Here is a 20,247-nt window from a genome sequence, read left to right as displayed (position 1 = left end):
TATCAACCATGTTTCACTTCCATACACGGCTACACTCCATACAAATACTTTCAGAAACGACTTCCTCACACTTAAATCTATACTCGATGTTAACAAATTTCTCTTCTTCAGAAATGCTTTCCTTGCCATTGCCAGTCTACATTTTACATCCTCTCTTCTTCGACCATCATCAGTTATTTTGCTCCCCAAATAACAAAACTCCTTTACTACTTTACGTGTCTCATTTCCTAATCTAATTCCCTCAGCATCACCCGACTTAATTCGACTACATTCCATTATCCTCGTTTTGCTTTTGTTGATGTTCATATTATACCCTCTTTTCAAGGCACTGTCCATTCCGTTCAACTGCTCTTCCAAGTCCTTTGCTGTCTCTGACAAAATTACAATGTCATCGCCGAACCTCAAAGTTTTGATTTCTTCTCCATGGATTTTAATACCTACTCAGAATTTTTCTTTTGTTTCTTTCACTGCTTGCTCAATATACAGATTGAATAACATCAGTGAAAGGCTACAACCCTGTCTCACTCTCTTCCCAACCACTGCTTGACTTTCGTGCCCCTTGACTCTTATAACTGCTATCTGGTTTCTATACAAACTGTAAATAGCCTTTCGCTCCCTGTATTTTACCCCTGCCACCTTCAGAATTTGAAAGAGAGTATTCCAGTCAACATCGTCAAAAGCTTTCTCTAAGTCTACAAATGCTAGAAATGTAGGTTTGCCTTTCCTTAATCTAGCTTCTAATATAAGCCGCAGGGTCAGTATTGCCTCACATGTTCCAATATTTCTACGGAATCCAAACTGATCTTCCCCGAGGTTGGCTTCTACTAGTTTTTCCATTCGTCTGTAAAGAATTCGCGTTAGTATTTTGCAGCCGTGGCTTATTAAACTGATAGTTCGGTAATTTTCACATCTGTCAACACCTGCTTTCTTCGGGATTGGAATTATTATATTCTTCTTGAAGTCTGAGGGTATTTCGCCGGTCTCATACATCTTGCTCACCAGATGGTAGAGTTTTGTCAGGACTGGCTCTCCCAAGGCTGTCAGTAGTTCTAATGGAATGTTGTCTACTCCCGGGGCCTTGTTTCCACTCAAGTCTTTCAGTGCTCTGTCAAACTCTTTACGCAGTATCATATCTCCCATTTCATCTTCATCTACCTCCTCTTCCGTTTCCATAATATTGTCCTCAAGTACATTGCCCTTGTATAGACCCTCTATATACTCCTTCCACCTTTCTGCTTTCCCTTCTTTGCTTAGAACTGATAAGATAGATAAGATACGAGAAATTAGGGCTTGTACAGAGGCATACAGACAGTCATTTTTCCCTTGCTCTATTTAGAGTGGGAGAGGGCAGAGAATGACTAGTAATGGTACACAGTACTCCCTGCCATGCACTGTAAGGCGGCTTGCAGAGTATCTACGTACACGTAGATGCAGATTGAGACCATCCTTACTTTTTTCACACCGAAGTCGTGGCAGACATCCCCGGGTAGCCATTCAAAAGGTATGTATGATGCGACAGACAAGCAGACCCTGATCTTCATCCTACAAAAACTGTGCTCGGGTCAGGAGAGCACTAGAGTAGTACAGGCCTTTCTGAGGAGCACCATCTCCAAAGTCAAATTTAGAGGTGAGCTCTCTGAAAGTTTAACCATTCAAATGTGAGTTAGACAAAGTGACATTTCACCCATATTCTTCACTTGTGTACTGGAGATAATTATCTGGGAACAGACTCACATACTATTGTCGGGAACTGGAACAGAGATTGGATACGAAAAAGGAAACATCAATGTGCCTTGTCTAACCACTGCAGATGACCTCGTCTTGTTAACCGACAATATACAGGAGGCTAGTAACAAACTTCAGCATCTCCACAGCATAGCAGCTACGACCGACACGTGGGGCAGTATACAAAAAAGTTTGTTCGTGACTAACATTAAGGGAACCTACATTTGCAGTTCCATTAGAGGGTACAACCATTTGTGCAGTCTATGGGTCAAGTATTTAGAGGATTTGATTTCTGAAAATAAGAGTGAGAACTTGGTCACAGACGCCACATGTCCCAAGTTGGAGAGGGTCTACCACTCTTGCAAGAGCATTTACCTCTCCAGACACCATTCCAAGAAACTTCAACTCAAACATTACAACTCAGTAGTAAGGAGCCCCATCTCTGAATGGCTCCTACTGAACAGGTAGTGTCAACTCAGGAAACGGGAGCTCAAGGAATGGAAAATCCTATGGAAAAAAATAGGGCCGATAAGAAAAGAGGACGGCACCTACAGGATCACACACAACAATTAACTGTACCGTCTCCAAGAAGACATAATCACATCTAGAGGAAAAAGTGACAGATCTTCTGCAGATATTTTGATGCATATGAACAGGATCTTCACCACAACAGTAGAGGGAAGCCCTCAAAGAACAAAAGGATCATCACAGTGAAATCAGACCTAAAGCAACTAGAAATCCCACAAGAAACTGTAAAAAACTGGTTCAAAGGATTATCCTCAGTGTCATTTACAAGCAGAATGAGCAGAGACATCAGCAGATTGAAATGGACAGAGAAGAGGAAGCTTGCTTGCAGCCAGAAAATGAAAGCTTTCTGGGCTAATAGAAGACCTGTGTGGGGAGTCAAAACAAACCCCATAGTCCTAAGCAGGCCCAAATGAAAAGCATCAGAAGTTTTTGTAGAAAAAATATTTGGCAATGTCGACTGGGACACACTCTCTGACATTCGAAAGTTATCAGATATATAACACCACCAAAAAGTTATCTGTAAGTTGTACAGAAACCAGACAACAGTTTAGGAGTCAGACGAGATGAAAGGGAGGTAGTAGTTTAGATACGAGTGGGACAGAGATGTCGCTTATCCCACACATCATTCAGTCTGTGCACTGAGTGAGCTGTAAAGGGAACTGGTGAGATGTCTGGGAAATGAATTAAAGTACAGAGAGAATACATACAATCTTTAAAGTTTGCCGACGACACTGTACGTGTCGGAGCTAACGAAAACTCGGAAGACCAGTGTCTCGAAGAGAGGTCAAATGTCGAACAGAAACTAAGTACGGTAGTGGGCTGCAGTAGTTATCGGATGATGCTGAGGCAATTAGATTACGAAATGAGATGCTGCAAGCAATAGCAAATTTGGGTACCAAAATAACTGGTGACACAAGTGTAGAGGATACCAGCCAAAAAATGCTTCTATCGGAGAACAAAAAAGCGAATATGCTCCCGTTTAAAAGACTCCGACAAAAAAGTGTGGTACCAGCTGCCTAATTCTATCTTCCTTGGCACCTTTAAAAATTTTCCCAAAAATTTTGACACATGAACATATTTTTTAATGTGCAACTCACCTCTCACTGCCACAAGCTCCCCTCACACCTACTAGTCCACTGCTCCAAGTCGCTCAGACCCATCCACTCCCACTCGCTCTTTCTCACTCCCTCATTGGGCCCCACTCACTGTGTGTGTCGCCGCCTCCCGTCTCACGGCGACAGTTCCCTTCGTCCTGTCCTACTCCTCCTGTCCCCTCTCACTGCCACATTCTCCCTTTTGCTCTCTCTTACCGATACCGTCTCATCCCTCCCTTCCTACCGTCGTCACCTCTTCCTCTTCCTCTTCCTCGCCGTCACTGTCGTAGACTCCGTCTCTCGTTATCACTGGCTCTCGCCCGTTTTCACTTTCTCCTTCTCTTTCTCTTTATTCCTCTTCCACTGGCACTGTCCGCTTTACTCTTACTCTGTCACTGTGCCGCACCCCGACTCCTCTCTACCTCTCGCACTGCCACCGTCTCCTCCGCTCTTTCTATACCGCGACGACTGTCTACTGTCTCGCAGTATTTACTACTTTTCCACCTCTTTCCCACTGCCCCGTCTCCTCCTATCTCGGCACAAAAAAGCACGAATGTGTTTGTGTGCCGTAACTTTGGAGAACATTTTTAAAGCTGTCGAGGAAGGCAAATTGTGACAGCCGGTACTCTACTTTTCGGTCACCTTTTCTGTGCTCCGATAAGGTAATTTTTTCAATTGTTCCCTCCTTTTCCCTGCCGTAGCATGTCACTTGTATGAAAAGAATTTCGTCGGTCAGTAAAATTTTGATAATTCACCTTATTTGAAATTGAAATATTGCACAACTAATTTTGCACCTCAGACAGGATTTCACGAGCACAAAAATTTTGCACGTGCTTCGCTACTAGAACGTGGAGTTCCTAGAACCCTTCTGATAACAGATACTTTAAAGCATATTTCTCCACACTATTTCACTTTATAAACTATGTATCTCCTCACATCAGATTGTACGTCTGCAGGTAGGGTAGCTGTGAAACTATGTGAGAATTTTTAAGGCTGTTTGGGATCAGGTTCTTAGGAATGTATCATAAAAATTTCAGTCTTCTGCTGTGCATAGCTATCTTAGAATGAGCAACTCAGTTTCGGTACACAAAAGGTTTTTCTAAGGTACTGCCCGTGAACTAACGGTGCCTCCAGAAGCCCCTCAGTGCCCACCACGGACAATATCAAATGAAAAAAAAGAGCCAATCGATTTGCTCCATTTCCCTGAGCAGGGGAAGTGGGTAGTATTCAAACTTTGATTCCATACTGTAGTGTAGTGACACCGAAACGATCCTCCTGTCGAGTATACAAAAGGCCCTTAGCCCGAGGGCTATCCAGGACACTTGACCCTATCTTTCTGTCACCAACAGAACCCGACGTACGAGCCCTGGAAGAATTCCACTGTTATGTGCAATGTTTTACAACATATCAGGTAGTCGACGTGCTGTAACACAGGTATCAATCGAATGCAGAAAGCAACAGCGTGAAAAAGATAAATGTGGTGACACTGAACACAAATTTTAAGTTTTAGGAGTTGTCGTGTGAAAACATATACAAGGTGAGTAGTGTCAGGATTGAACTGTGGATCGTAAACAACACAGATAAGCAGAGAATAGAAGCTTTTGAAATGTGATGTTACAGAAAAATGCCAGAGGTGGTACGGGCAAAGGGGATAAGAAACAAAGACGTATTCAATTTATTCGGGAAGCAAAGAGCTTTACGGTACAGACCGTACGAACAGATAATAAGCCACACAACAGAGCACCGAGGAAAAGTCAATTTGGTAACTGAGGGGACTGTGGGGGACAAATATTGTAGAGGGATACTGAGGCTCCGACACAATAATTAGGTTCAAATCAGTGTAGGGCACAGTAGTCACACATACACGAAGGGAACGGCACACTGCAGAGTAGCGTAGAGAGACGAGTTGAACCCGTCTCCGAAACAAAGGCCACGAGAACGGCGAGTCGGAGATCTGACCTTTTCGAGTGCCTCCTGGAAGTCGTTACGCAGCCCGCGGTTGACTTCCGGCTCGAGGATCTCGCTGCGCCGCAGCCTGCGGAACGACTCGAGCTCAGTCTCCCCGAAGAGGAGGACGGGCTCGCCACGCTCGCGCAGCCTCCGCACCACCTCCTTGCGCGGCAGCGTCGGCACGCCGTCGTCGGTGAGGTCGCCGTCTCGGGAGTCCGCCCCCAGCTGCTCGCTCTCCGACTGCCGCTCCGCCTCCTCGCTGCCGCCCACGCCGCACTTGCGGCGGTACTCCTCCGTCTCCTTGGCAACCAGCTCTGCCCGCTTGAAGTACTTCTTGTTCGGTTTCAGGAGCTCTTTCTCCTCCAGTAATTTACGCTTTTTCTCTATCTCTGCTTTCAGGATATTCAACATTTTTATACGTGAATCTGAAAAAAAGAGAAATAGCATTCTATTTAAAATGCTTTACAAAAATAGCAGATTGATATTATTTTTTAACTCTTATGAGGTCTGTCTGCAGCATACGATACAGTCTGGATAGAACAACATCTAATTAAAGCACTCGAGGCGGTTCCCCGAATAAAGATCATTTCCTTATTCGACAATAAGCTGAATAACTGAATCTTCTAAATTTACTCCAAATACGTGTCTAGATCTACATCAACATCTACGTAAGAAAACCACTAGCCACTGTCCACTGCACTGCACGTGATACATTGCACCAATACGCAGACTAAATTTCATTTTACAAACTGAAGAGCGGCCTGCTTCGAGGTTCAGTCGGTCGGTCGGTTTAAAAGAGCGGGGCAAAGAGACCAAACTACGAGGTCATCGGTCCCTTGTTCCTAATAAAACGATGCTGCAAGTGTGAGAATTAAATGGACGAGACGTATAACACAAAATGGAATGAAAGGAAAAAACCACTAGAACAAAGGTAAGGCAACAAACACACAAAGGAACAAAAGCAGACAAGAAAACAACAGAAACACTAGAAACAGGAGAGAGTATAACAAGAAAGCAGATGACAGTGGCTGGCTGACAACGAGAATAAAAAGGAGAAGGCAACCAGTCTGCAACACATTAAAACTTCCACCCAAAAAAAAAGCACAAGGGTCGAGGACACAGAGGGACAAAGGATGTGTGCTAAAACCTACATAGAAGTATAAAAACCCACTCTCACGGATAAAAAAAAAAAAAGCTGCTGGTGAGGCATTGTTGCCCAACACCGAAGGTAGGGAGCTGGGAAAGTTAAAAGACCGCTGAAGAGTGGCTAAAAGTGGGCAGTCCAGCAAGAGGTGGACGACTGTCATTTAGGAGTCACAGCAACACAGAGGTGGGTCCTCGCGACGGAGTAGGTGACCTTGCGTTAGCCATTTATGGCCAATGCAGAGCCGGCAGAAGACAACAGATTCCTGCGAGAGGAATGCACGGAAGACTTCCACACATTTGTCGTCTCCTTAATGATACACAGCTTGTTGTGCGTACTGTTATGCCATTTCATTTCCCAAAGCCTGAAAAACCTGTGCCATAAGACAGAATGCGCGGTTTCCACATCGTCTGTTTGGCCAGCCTGTCGGCAAGTTCGTTATCTGGGATTCCGACGTATCTAGAGGTCCAGACAAACACGAACGACAGGACCGTTCCGGGGCACAGATAGACTCCTCGATAAATGCTACCAGAGTATGGTGAGGGTAGCACTTGTCGATAGCTTGTAGGCTGCTCAATGAGTTAGTACACAGGAGAAATGACTCACCAGGGCATGCACGGATGTACTCGAGAGCACGAGATATGGCCGCCAGCTCTGCAGTGAAAACACTGCAGCCATCTGGCAAGGAGTGCTGCTCAATATGTCCTCCACGGACATACGCAAAGCCGATGTCACCGTCTGCCATCGGTGTAAACCACTTCAGAGCCCTGGAGCACGTCAAGAATTGAGAGGGAGTGACAGCGGAGAGCCGCAGGGTTAACGGACTCCTTAGGGCCACGTGAAAGTTCCAGACAACGCTGCAGCCGAGGCGTACATCGTGGAGATGTACGTGATCGGACCGCAAGTAGAGGTAGTAAAGGGAAGGACTCCAGTTCAGAGGGAAGGGATCCCACACGAGTTGCAATCGTTGGCACCGACCTGGGCTGCCGATGTGAGAGATGGACTGCCGTAAGTGGGAAAAGGAGACGGTAATTCAGATGCTCAGGAGAACTACGAATGTGTGCTACATAACAGGCAAGCAGTTGTGCACGTCCGATCTACAATGGAGGGACTCCAGCCTCCACCAGTACGCCAGTCACCGGACTCGTCCTAAAATCTCCCATCGCCAGTCGAACCCCGCAGTGTTGCACAGGGTCGAGTAAAAGCAACGTTGAGGGCACTGCCGAACCATAAACCACACTCCCATAGTCAATTCGGGATTGGACAAGGGCTCTGTAGAGCCGCAGCAGCATAGAGCAATCTGCCTCCCAATTGGTGTTGCTCAGGCAACGGAGGGCATTGAGGTGCTGCCAGCACTTCCGCTTAAGCTGACGAAGATGAGGGAGCTAAGTCAATCGAGCGTCGAATACCAGTCCTAAGAAGCGATATGTCTGCACTACAATGAGTGGATCATCATGAAGGTAAAGTTCTGGGTCCGGATGAACGGTACACCGACAGAAGTGCACGACACACGACTTTGCAGCTGAAAACTGGAATCTGACCGCGCCTTGTGGATGGCTCCCTGTAGGTGATGCTCAGCAACACCAGTACTGGAGCAACAGTACGAAATGCAGAAGTCGCCTGCATACAGAGAAGGTGAGACAGAGGGCCCGACAGCTGCTGATAGACCGTTAACAGCCACTAAAAATAGTGATACACTCAATACAGAGTCCTGCGGGACTCCATTATCCTGGATATGGATGGAACTATGGGAGGCACCAACTCGGACACGGAATGTACGGAGCGACAGGAAATTTTGGATAAAAATTGGGAGCGTGTCCTGGAGACCCCACTCAGAAAATGTGGCAAGGATATGATGTCGCCAAGTCGTGTCGTATGCTTTACATAAGTCAAAGAGGACAGCAACCATGTGTTGCCGTTTGGTAAAGGCTGTTCGGATGGCAGACTCGAGACACACAAGATTATCAGTGGTAGAGCGACCCTGGCAGAAGCCGCCCTGACATGGAGCCACCAGACCACGTGACTCCAGGACCCAACCCAACCGCCGACATACCATACGCTCCAGCAGCTTACAAACAATGTTGGTGAGCTCGTGGACCAACAGCTATCCACATCAAGCGGATTTTTACCGGGGTTGTCCGCCCCCGGTAGCTGAGTGGTCAGCGCGACAGACTGTCAATCCAAAGGGCCCGGGTTCGATTCCCGGCTGGGTCGGAGATTTTCTCCGCTCAGGGACTGGGTGTTGTGTTGTCCTAATCATCATCATTTCATCCCCATCGACGCGCAAGTTGCCGAAGGGGCGTCAAATCGAAAGACTTGCACCAGGCGAACGGTTACCCGACGGGAGGCCCTCATCACACGACATTCCATTCCATTCACCGGGGTTGAGCACCGGAATAATGGTGCTCTCCCGCCATTGCGATGGAAGGACATCAGATGACATATATTTAATCATCTGGCTGTGGACCCGATCAGGCCCAGGAGCTGTGTCGGGGCAATGTGCAAGGGCACTGAGGAGCTCCCACTCTGTAAATGGGGCGTAACAGGATTCACTGTGGCATGTTGTGAATGAGGGGGAGGGTGGGGAGGATTTTGCTCCCGAAGTAGGTGGTGCAGGAGTAACAGGGAGGGAAATGTCCCCACCATCAAGGGGGCTCTGAGAGGTGACTGGGGTTGACGGAGCTGACAGTGCCAGAACTGTTGTAGTGGCGGCGTAAGACGATGTCTTACGCACAGGATGCGGGTCTTCAAATTTTCTCTTAGCCTCAGTGTAGGTGAGTCAGTCCAGGGTCTTGTACTAAATGATTTTCCTTTCTTCGTAGAGAATCCTGCAGTCAGGCGAGCAAGGCAAATGGTGCTCTCCGCAGTCGACACAGATGGAAGGCGTGGCACACGGAGTATTGGGATGTGACGTGTGTCCGCAATCTCGACACGTGACACCGGAAGTACAGTGCGAAGACATATCGCTGAACTTCCAGCACTTAAAGCACTGCATCAGGGTAGGGATATAGGCCTTTACATCACAGCGGTAGACCGTCACCTTGACCTTCTCGGGCAAGGTATCACGTTCAAAGGCGAAGATGAAGGCACCGGTGGCAACCCGATTATCCTTCGGACCCCAGTGGACACGCAGGATGAAATGTACACCTCGCCGCTCTAAATTGACGCGCAGCTCATCGTCAGACTGCAAAAGAAGATCCCTGTGAAATAAGATACCCTGGACCATATTTAAGCTCTTATGGGGCGTGATGGGTACAGAAACATCCCCCAGATTGTCACAAGCGAGCAACGCCCGTGACTGTGTATAGGATGCTATTTCGATCGAGACTGACCCAGATCTCATTTTGGACAGGCCCTCCACCTTCCCAAACTCGTCCTCTACATGCTCGACAAAAAAACTGAGGCTTTGTTGTCACGAAAGATTCCCATCAGCTCTCGAACATACAAGGTATCGGGGCAAATAAGATACACTGCCGTCCTTAGCCTGACGTTCTTCCCACGGTGTGACCGTGGAGGGGAACGATTTGGGGTCTTACTTCTGTGCACTGAATTGAGCTCGTAAACACTTAGAGACTGCTGGTGTTTCACCACCAGCAAGAGATAGTGGACTACACTTCATCGCGTGTCATCCGCCGTGATGCCATCCACTCCGACCGGGGACCCTTCCCACAGGCGCCACCCAGCTGCAGCAAAGGTCACCCGGCAGGATGGCCATTGCTTGGAGTCCCGATGCCCCAGAGGGATGGTCATCCACCACTTGGCATACATGGGGGGTTAATGGCACAAGCATCAGCAGAGCGCTCCCTGTAGAGAAGCAGACATATTTTCAAGAAATTTACTGAAAAAATTTAGAGAATCGGCATCTGCGATAGGCTGCAGAGCCGTTCTAATGCCGGCAGCTGACATCTCACATAAGGAAGGCGAGGACAAGATAAGAGAAATCAGGGGCCATACAGAAGCATATAGACAGTCATTTTACCCTCATTCTGTTTGTGAACGGATAGGGAATGGGAATAATCGGTAGTTGTACCAGATACCCTCTGCTGTGCACTGTTTGGTGGCTTGCGAAGTACGTACGGAGAAGTACGTGTAGCTGTACTGCCCACAGGTAATATCCAGAAGCAATGTTTTACAATGCAACACCGATCCACTGTACTGGGTGTCACTTCGGTCAAGTCGCTTACCTGCTGGCACCGTCTTCAGAAAACAGCTGCAAAAATGCAAAGCCACAATAATCTGTTGCAAAGACCGATTGGAACATCTTACGGAGATGACGCAAACAGTTTGGAAACGACAGCACTTCCTTCAGTGTATTCACCATGCAAGTACTGTTCAGCTGCACAGTTTAATAGTTCCCACGGTGATCTAGTGCATGTTCAGCTAGGACAAGCCACCTGTATTGTTATCCAGTACACTTCTGTTCAGTGGCTGTCGGTCCTAAGCAACATCACTTCACTACACGTAAACAGATAGCTAGCTCCCATTTAGTTGCAGACGAGAAAGGAGAACGAGTCTCTTCCTATATACGATATCATTCAGCGAGGTTGTAAAATCTGATGGAAATCTCATAAACTGACCCACAAAACTTTCGTGAGCCTGTTAGCCGACAATTACAATGTTGTGACTACCTGCACATCCGAGTGGCCATCTCCACCCCAGAAAGTCTTCTTGCATGTCAAAAACTCAACTACCACACCTTTTTTTTTTTTTTTTTTTTTAGGGCGCAAAACTTCTATGGTCATTAGCGCCCAGCCCGTGACGTAGAAAACAGGAAAAAAACGAAATTTAAAATCAGCAGCAATGGGAACAAGGTCATAAAATTTGAGAAACTAAAGGCAGAAGGAATGCTTAAAAATCCACTATAGAAAGGCGGTGGTTGTCCCCCAAAAAAAAGGCTTCAAATGACTGACGTCATTTCACTGTCACTAATAAACTGTAGAACGCGGTCAGCTGAGCGCGTGTCATCTGCTAAAATCGACGATAGATCAGGCGATAGCTGTAGGCGGGAGCGTAACGGATTAAAATAGGGGCATTCAATTAAAAGGTGTCTGACCGTCCACGGCTGAGAGCAGTGGGGACAGAATGGGGGAGGATCACCGCTTAAAAGATGTCGATGACTAAAAAGACAGTGCCCTATCCGGAGTCTAGCTAAAATTACCTCCTCCCGACGACGCGTTCGGGAGGAAGAGGTCCATGCGCAAGGAAGGGCTTTCACTTCCCGTAATTTATTATGGGGAAGTGTTGACCAATGCGCATGCCATAAATGAGCAACTTGCCGACATAAACCGCTCCGTAGATCGGTAAACGGAAGAGACTGAATAGCTGGCCGAGGAAGAGAGACTGCAGCCTTGGCCGCTATATCGGCCGCCTCATTCCCACAGATACCAACGTGTCCCGGGAGCCAGAGGAACGCCACTGAGACGCCCCCCAGGTGGAGCAAGCGCAGACAGTCCTGAATCCGGTGGACCAGAGGGTGCACAGGGTAAAGAGCTTGGAGACTTAGGAGAGAGCTGAGAGAATCTGAGCAGATTACGTACTGTATCCGCTGATGGCGGCGGATGTAGTGGACAGCCTGGAGAATAGCGTAAAGCTCCGCAGTATAAACCGAACACTGGTCGGGAAGACGAAAGTGATTTGGGGTGTCGCCAACAATATAGGCACTCCCTACACCTAACGATGTTTTCGAGCCATCGGTGTAAATAAATGTAGCTTCCGTCATTTGTGCACATAGAGCAGCAAATGCCCGACGGTAAACAAGTGTAGGGGTACCATCCTTGGGAAATTGACATAGGTCTCTGAGCAAGTCGATCCGGGGACGGAGCCAAGGCGGTGCTGTACCCCAAGTTGTCAAGAAGGTTTTAGGAAAGCGGAAGGAAAGAGAATGAAGCAGTTGAAGGAAGCGGACTCCCGGGGGTAGTAGGGAGGAGGAGCGGCCTGCATACCCGACATCAAAGGAGGCGTCGAAAAAAAGGTCATGGGCTGGATTAGCAGGCATGGAAGACAGATGGCTAGCATAACGACTCAGAAGGACTGCCCGCCGATTGGATAGCGGAGGTTCAGCAGTCTCAGCATAGAGGCTTTCCACAGGGCTGGTGTAAAAAGCTCCAGACACTAAACGTAATCCACGGTGGTGGATAGAGTCGAGACGCCGAAGAATAGACGGCCGAGCAGAGGAGTAGACTATGCTTCCATAATCCAATTTCGAGCGCACTAAGGCGCGATAGAGGCGGAGAAGGACCACTCGGTCCGCTCCCCAAGAGGTGCCATTCAGGACACGGAGGGTGTTAAGGGAACGCAGACAGCGAGCCGAAAGATAGGAAACGTGGGAGGACCAGCACAGTTTTCTGTCAAACATAAGACCCAAGAATTTAGCGACGTCGGAAAACGGAAGGTTGACAGGACCTAGATGTAAGGAGGGCGGAAGAAACTCCTTACGTCGCCAAAAATTAACACAAACGGTCTTACTGGGTGAGAAACGGAAGCCGGTTTCGATGCTCCACGAGTGGAGGCGATCGAGACATCCTTGAAGACGTCTTTCAAGAAGGCTGGTCCGTTGAGAGCTGTAGTAGATCGCAAAATCGTCCACAAAGAGGGAGCCCGAGACATCAGGAAGGAGACAATCCATAATTGGATTAATGGCGATGGCAAACAGTACAACACTCAGCACGGAGCCCTGGGGTACCCCGTTTTCTTGGGAGAAAGTACGGGAGAGAGTAGTGTTCACCCGCACCCTAAATGTGCGCTCTGCCATAAATTCGCGAAGAAAAAGGGGCAGCCGGCCTCGAAAGCCCCAAGAGAACAGTGTGCGGAGGATGCCTGTCCTCCAACAGGTATCGTATGCTCTCTCCAGATCAAAAAATATTGCCACCGTTTGGCGTTTCCGGAGGAAATTGTTCATGATATAAGTGGAGAGAGCAACAAGATGGTCAACGGCAGAACGATGTTGTCGGAATCCGCATTGGGCTGGTGTTAAAAGACTGCGGGATTCCAGCCACCAAGCTAAACGGTAATTCACCATACGCTCCAAAACCTTACAGACACTACTCGTGAGAGAAATGGGGCGATAGCTAGAGGGGAGATGTTTGTCCTTTCCAGGTTTCGGAACGGGAACGACAATAGCTTCCCGCCATCGCCTGGGAAAGGTACTGTCGGTCCAAATTCGATTATAAAGGCGAAGGAGGTAGCGCAGGCTATGGGTTGATAAATGCAGCAACATTTGGACATGGATACCATCCGGTCCTGGGGCGGAGGAGCGAGAAGAAGAGAGTGCATGTTGGAGTTCGCGCATGGAGAAAACAGTATTGTAGCTTTCGCGATTTTGAGAGGAGAAAGCAAGATGTTGCACTTCCGCTGCACGTTTCTTCGGGAGAAACGCTGGCGGGTAATTTGAAGAGCTCGAAATCTCAGCAAAGTGCTGACCCAATGAGTTAGAAATTGCGACGGGGTCCACTAAGGTATCATGCGCGACAGTGAGCCCAGAGACCGGGGAGAAACTAGGCGCGCCTGAGAACCGTCGAAGCCGACTCCAAACTTCCGAGGAGGGAGTGAAGGTGTTAAATGAGCTAATAAAGAATTGCCAGCTTGCCTTCTTGCTATTGCGGATGACGCGACGGCATCGCGCACGGAGCTGCTTATATCGGATACAGTTGGCCAAAGTTGGATGGTGACGGAAAATGCGAAGAGCACGTCGCCGCTCACGTATTGCGTCACGGCATGCCTCGTTCCACCAAGGAACTGGGGGGCGCCGGGGCAATTCGGAGGTGCGTGGTATTGAACGTTCCGCAGCTGTGAGAATAATGTCGGTAAAATGTGTGACCTCATCGTCGACGCTGGGAAAGCGACGGTCATCGAATGTCGCTAGAGACGAAAAAAGTGTCCAATCGGCTTGGGCAAACTTCCAGCGTCGCGAGCGCATATATGGCAGTTGAGGCTGCAGTCGAAGAACACATGGAAAGTGGTCACTCGAGTGTGTATCATCAAGGGCGAACCATTCGAAGCGCCGAGCTAGCGGAACAGTACCGACCGCAAGGTCCAAATGAGACAAATTTGTCGTGGAGGCAGACAAAAATGTGGGGACCCCAGTGTTGAGGCAGACTAGGTCCGCTTGGGGGAAGACGTCTAGCAATAGTGAGCCACGTGGACAAGGATGCGGAGATCCCCAAAGCGGGTGGTGGGCATTGAAGTCCCCAACCAGCAAATAGGGGGGTGGAAGCTGATCAAGAAGATGAAGGAGATCAGCTCGTGCCAGTGGTGTAGACGATGGAATGTATACCGTACATAGAGAGAACGTGTATCCAGAAAGGGAAAGACGGACGGCGACAGCTTGGAAGGAACAGTTTAAGGGGATTGGGTGATAATGGAGAGTATCATGGAGCAGAATCATGAGTCCTCCATGGGCTGGAGTGCCTTCAACAGAGGGGAGGTCATATCGGACGGACTGAAAATGAGGGAGAACAAAGCGGTCATGGGGACGTAGCTTTGTTTCCTGAAGACAGAAGATGACCGGCGAGTAGGATCGTAAGAGGATCGACAATTCATCCCGATTGGCTCGAATGCCGCGGATATTCCAGTGGATAATGGACATAGGGTGAACAGAAAATGGAGAAACGTGACCAAGGGTGCTGTCAACTCAACGACTGCTCAGAGCTTGCGACCGACAGCATGGAATGGCATTCAGTCGAAGGCAGAAGATCCTGATCCATAGGTTGGTCAGGAGCAGCTCCTGCCACCAACGATCGGCCAGTTGACCGGCCACCAGCAGTGGGCCTCGGCGACACAGAAGATGGCCGAGGGCGATTTCCGCCTGGTGGTGCTGTAGTTGGGACACGCCTTGGCGGAGAAGGAGAGGAACTGTGTTTCTTCGTAGCCTTCTTGGAGGTATGATGTTTAGATGAAGGAGGAACCGATGGTTGTGAAGTTGCAGTACGTAAAAACTCTTCACGAGAATGCTCTTTTTTCGAAGACTTGGCGTCTGACTTTTGGGCTCGAGATTTAGCAGAACCCGACGAAGGGTGAGCCATAGAGTGGGCAGGCGAAAGTGGTGAGGTTGAACGGGCGATCTTTGCGCTGGCCGATCTGACGACCGTGGTACTAAATGTGAGGTCGCAAGTCTGCGTGGCCGCCTCCTTTGTTGGCCGAGGAGAAGCAAGGACAGTGCTGTATTTTCCTTTCTGAGGCACGGTGGGCTGTCGACTGGCGAGTAACTTTCGAGCAGCAAAGGTCGACACCTTTTCCTTCACTCTTATTTCCTGGATGAGCTTTTCATCCTTAAAAACGGGGCAATCTCGAGAGGAAGCAGCGTGGTCACCCATACAGTTGATGCAGTGAGGGGATGGAGGTGGACAAGCACCCTCATGGGCATCCTTGCCACACGTAACACATTTGGCCGGATTGGAACAGGACTGGCTGGTGTGATTGAACCGCTGACATCGATAGCAACGCGTAGGGTTTGGGACATAAGGGCGAACGGAAATTATCTCATAGCCTGCTTTGATTTTTGATGGGAGTTGAACTTTGTCAAATGTCAAGAAGACAGTGCGGGTTGGAATGATGTTCGAGTCAACCCTTTTCGTAACCCGATGAACAGCGGTGACGCCCTGGTCAGACAGGTAGTGCTGAATTTCTTCGTCAGACAATCCATCGAGGGAGCGTGTATAAACGACTCCACGCGAGGAATTTAAGGTACGGTGCAGTTCCACCCGGACAGGGAAGGTGTGGAGCAGAGAAGTACGCAGCAATTTTTGAGCCTGGAGGGCACTGTGTGTTTCTAACAACAGGGTACCATTCCGTAATCTGGAACAAGACTTTACAGGACCCGCAATTGCGTCGACACCTTTCTGAGTAATGAAAGGGTTGACCGTGGAAAAGTCGTGACCTTCGTCAGACCGAGAAACAACAAGGAACTGTGGCAACGATGGAAGAACCGTCTGTGGCTGAGACTCAGTGAACTTACGTTTGTGAGCAGACATAGTGGAAGGTGAGGAAACCATTGCGGAAGAATCCCCCATGATTACCGGCGTCTCCGATGGCGCGCTCCTCCCTTGTGGGGGCCCTCACCGAGGGCACACCCGCCTTAGGTGATTGTTCACACCTCAGGTCACACCTCCCGACAAACGGACGGAGGGACCAATCGGCACTTTCGGAAGGTATCAGCTCGGGTAATCACCCCTCCCTGGGCCTGGCCGTTACCAGGGGGTACGTACGTGTCCTACCTGTCTACCCGGGGCGGGGAATTACGCGTTACCCCGTCACCGGCTACGCATGGAAGTGCGTGGGTCGGCCTTCAGACACGCACAGGGAGGAAAAAAGAGAAAGGGAAAGGAAAGAAAAGGGGGTCTCAAACGCCGCAGCGGAGAAAAGGGCAAGGAGAAGAGGGAAGGAAAAGAGAAGGACAGAGGAAGGACGAGGACTTGCAAGTGTAAAAGCAAGGAATTTGGAACAGTTTCGAGCGTCCGTCTCCGGACGTAGGCACAAACCATACTCCCAGAGGGGGAGAAAGGGAAGGAAAGAGACAGAGGTGAAGGGGGGGGCGAAGATGGGGGACGGGGAGGGATGCGGAAAGGGAAGGGAAGGTATGCAGCCCGGAAAGGAAGGAGGGCCACATTAGCTCGGGGTCCCGTGCTCGCTACGCACGTGTCCACAAAAGAGTTGTGGACCCCCTGGGGGGAACTACCACACTGCCGGTGTTCAATCTACCTCACGTCACGTGTCACGAACTGAATCAAATCGGACGTGGGACATGCATAACAGTTGCTACTCACTGCAGCTCTCCAAGCTGTGGCTGCAGAGATGACGCCACATATCAGGACAGATCGTTACAGGCTTTCGTCAGGTCTTTGGAAGAATTACATAAAGCTTTCTCTAAAGCAACTGACCTGGATCTTTGATTTTCCTTTTTTTTATGTAACTGTATATTTATAATTCTTTGTTTGTAGTTGTTAATGAACCGGTACTTGTGACTTGTCCAAGAGCAGTAAATACTAAATAAAATAAGCAAATGCAAGTGAAGATTTTTGTAGTATGTCAATGGAACAAAATTTTCATGACATTCTCACAACGTTACTTTGCAGTGCGTCCGTGGAATTTCTGAAAGCGCACACACTCCTTCTGCCGCCTGGCGAAGTGCCGGTACTTTGTAGTCTTCCTCCTTATATAGTGACCAGAAGGATTAACTGAAACATTCGATACCTGCTGACAAGCGAACTATCACCTATCGACCTAACCTAGACCTTGGTCTATGCTACAGAGCAGTCTGTCACCACAATCTGCATTCCAGACCTAATACAGACACAATAGGAATGTTGTTAGTGTTCCCACAGTTTCTGAAAATATGATGTCACATGCCACATCATTACTATAACATGGGACAAAGCCAAAATCCAGTAACGTATGTTCAACTGAACCCACTGCTTGAAGAGGATATTTGAATGCTCGCAATGACCATTCTACAATTTAACTGTTGCTCAGCCAAGTATTTGTATTACTGGCAGCTCTCACTAGCTGTCCGACGATGTTCCACGAATTGCAGCATGCTGTCGAACCGATCTTATTGCTTCCAACACAGGCCGCAATGCTGTGCTGAGTGCAAAACCACTATCGTGATTCGTGATATTCAATGCCACACATACATCAATCACCTCCCTAGTATTGTTGTGCCAGAAACAACTTGCAAAACACATAAGAAGACATTTTCTCAAAATTGAATGTGTATGTGCTCATGTACTGTGTTATGCTCAGTCAGTGCTGAGTCTTACATATAATGTTGATGCAGTGCATGGAGAAATAGTGCCACATCTGTTTCATGCAATATTTCCCACATTTATGGGGAACATAATAGGCTTCTAACAACCCTGCTCAGCTAAAACATTATAAACTCTACTGTAAAATTCTTGCCAAAGTAATTAAAAACTCTAAAAGTATGTGTATAGCATCTGAAATTACTAATTCTGAAAATAAAATTAAAACAATCTGGAATGTGATAAAGAGAGAAACAGGGACTGTAAACTACACCAAAGACAAAAATATTGTTTTAACTGTTGACAACTCAGAGATAACTAATAGTGAGGAAATTGCTGAAATCTTTAACCAACATTTTTTAACTGTCCCAACACAGATAGGTTGCCATGGTTCTGTAGATAAAGCTGCCCGTATAATGAAAAATAATTTTCCAGAGCCTTTCAGTCAAATAAGTGTGCTTCCCATTACTGCCAATGAAATAAAAAAAAAATCATACAGTCTTTGAAAAATAAATATTCTGCTGGTATCGACGATATTTCAAGCAAGCTGTTGAAGGCTTGCTGTAGTGAAGTGACAGAAGTTTTGTCTCACATCTGCAACACATCCATGCAACAAGGAGTGTTTCCAGATAGAATGAAATACTCTGTTGTCAGGCCCCTGTACAAAGCAGGGGATGTGTCAAACTATCACCCTATCTCTCTATTAACAACATTTTCAAAAGTCCTAGAAAAAGCTCTGTACAACAGGATTGTTGCACACCTTGGTGACCTGAACATCATTAACAGTCAGCAGTTTGGTTTTCAAAAGGGAGTTTCAATAGATAACGCAATTTTCTCATTCACAAATGATGTTCTAGAGTCTATAAACAGCAAGAGGCTGCCAATTGGTGTCTTATGCGACCTATCAAAGGCGTTCGACTGTGTAGACCACCAGATACTCTTCAAGAAGGCCTGTCATTATGGAATTACAGGACCTGTAGGGAACTGGTTAAAATCGTACCTCGAAAATAGGAAACAGAAGATTATTCTAGATGTTTCAGATAGTGTATCACAATATACAGTGGACTCTGGGTGGGGAATTGTGCAGCATGGAGTGCCACAGGGATCAGTGCTTGGGCCCTTGCTGTTCCTCATATATGTTAATGACCTGCCTTTATCCATCAATAAGAAGTGTAAATTTACAATGTTCGCTGATGATATGAGCATTGTGGTGGATAATGTGTCAGCTACTGACTTAGAATCCAAGGTCAATGATATCCTTAAAGAAGTTCTGGGTTGGTTTAGTATTAACTCCCTTTCAATAAACCTGAAAAAAAAAAAAAAACAATTTTATCCAGTTCCAGACAACCCACAAAAACCCAAAAGAAATAGTTATCACACAGAATTATCAGGTGATAAAGCAAGTGTACTTATCAAAATTCCTAGGCGTATACGTGGACAGTAGGCTGAATTGGGAACATCACGTTCTACAAACACTAAAACGGCTGACGTCGGCAACATTTGCTTTACGAATTTTGTCACGCTTCAATGACATTACCATCTCAAAGTCAGCTTACTTTGGCTATTTTCATTCAGTCATGTGTTATGGCATCATCTTCTAGGGCAATACACCTGCCGCAAAGAAAAGATCCTCACAGCACAAAAAAGAGCAATAAGAATCATTTGTGGTGTACCCCCACGAACCTCATGTCGAAATCTTTTTAAACGACTTGAAATACTGACAGCAACATCTCAGTACATATATTCACTGATGTGCTTCATAATAAATAACCCCACTCTGTATGAAACGAATTGCCTACATCATGAACATAACACCAGAAGGAAAGAGGATTTCCACTGTGAATTAAAGAACTTGACACTTATTCAGAAAGGGGTAAAGTACGCTGGAACGAAAATTTTCAATTCCCTACCCAACAGCATCAAAAGTATAAGGAGTAGTACATCAGTATTTAAACGTAGCTTGAGAAATTATTTACTTGAGACCTCACTTTATTCACTAGAGGAATTCTTTCAGAGAAATAAGTAAAATCCAGATTGGAAAGATGTTTTTAAATTTTTTGACACTGTTTAC

The 20,247-nt window shown here is 47.3% G+C and overlaps 1 protein-coding gene across 3 annotated transcripts in view; it reads right to left on the bottom strand.

The window, feature by feature from the left end:
- Nucleotides 1–20,247, bottom strand: part of LOC124718937 (pre-mRNA-splicing factor 18) — a 115,112-nt gene that overhangs the window by 84,246 nt on the left and 10,619 nt on the right. For all 3 annotated transcript variants that reach the window (XM_047244600.1, XM_047244602.1, XM_047244601.1), the window contains exon 2: nt 5,307–5,722. In XM_047244600.1, the coding sequence (XP_047100556.1) occupies nt 5,307–5,708 (402 nt within the window). In that variant the 5' untranslated portion in view covers nt 5,709–5,722. The remainder of the gene's footprint in view (nt 1–5,306; nt 5,723–20,247) is intronic.

This window comes from Schistocerca piceifrons, chromosome 10 (assembly GCF_021461385.2).
Source record: "Schistocerca piceifrons isolate TAMUIC-IGC-003096 chromosome 10, iqSchPice1.1, whole genome shotgun sequence".
In the NCBI taxonomy this organism is placed as follows: Eukaryota; Metazoa; Arthropoda; class Insecta; order Orthoptera; family Acrididae; genus Schistocerca; species Schistocerca piceifrons.
The sequence above is the reverse complement of the archived record's forward strand: the minus strand, read 5'-3'. Positions and strand labels throughout refer to the sequence as shown.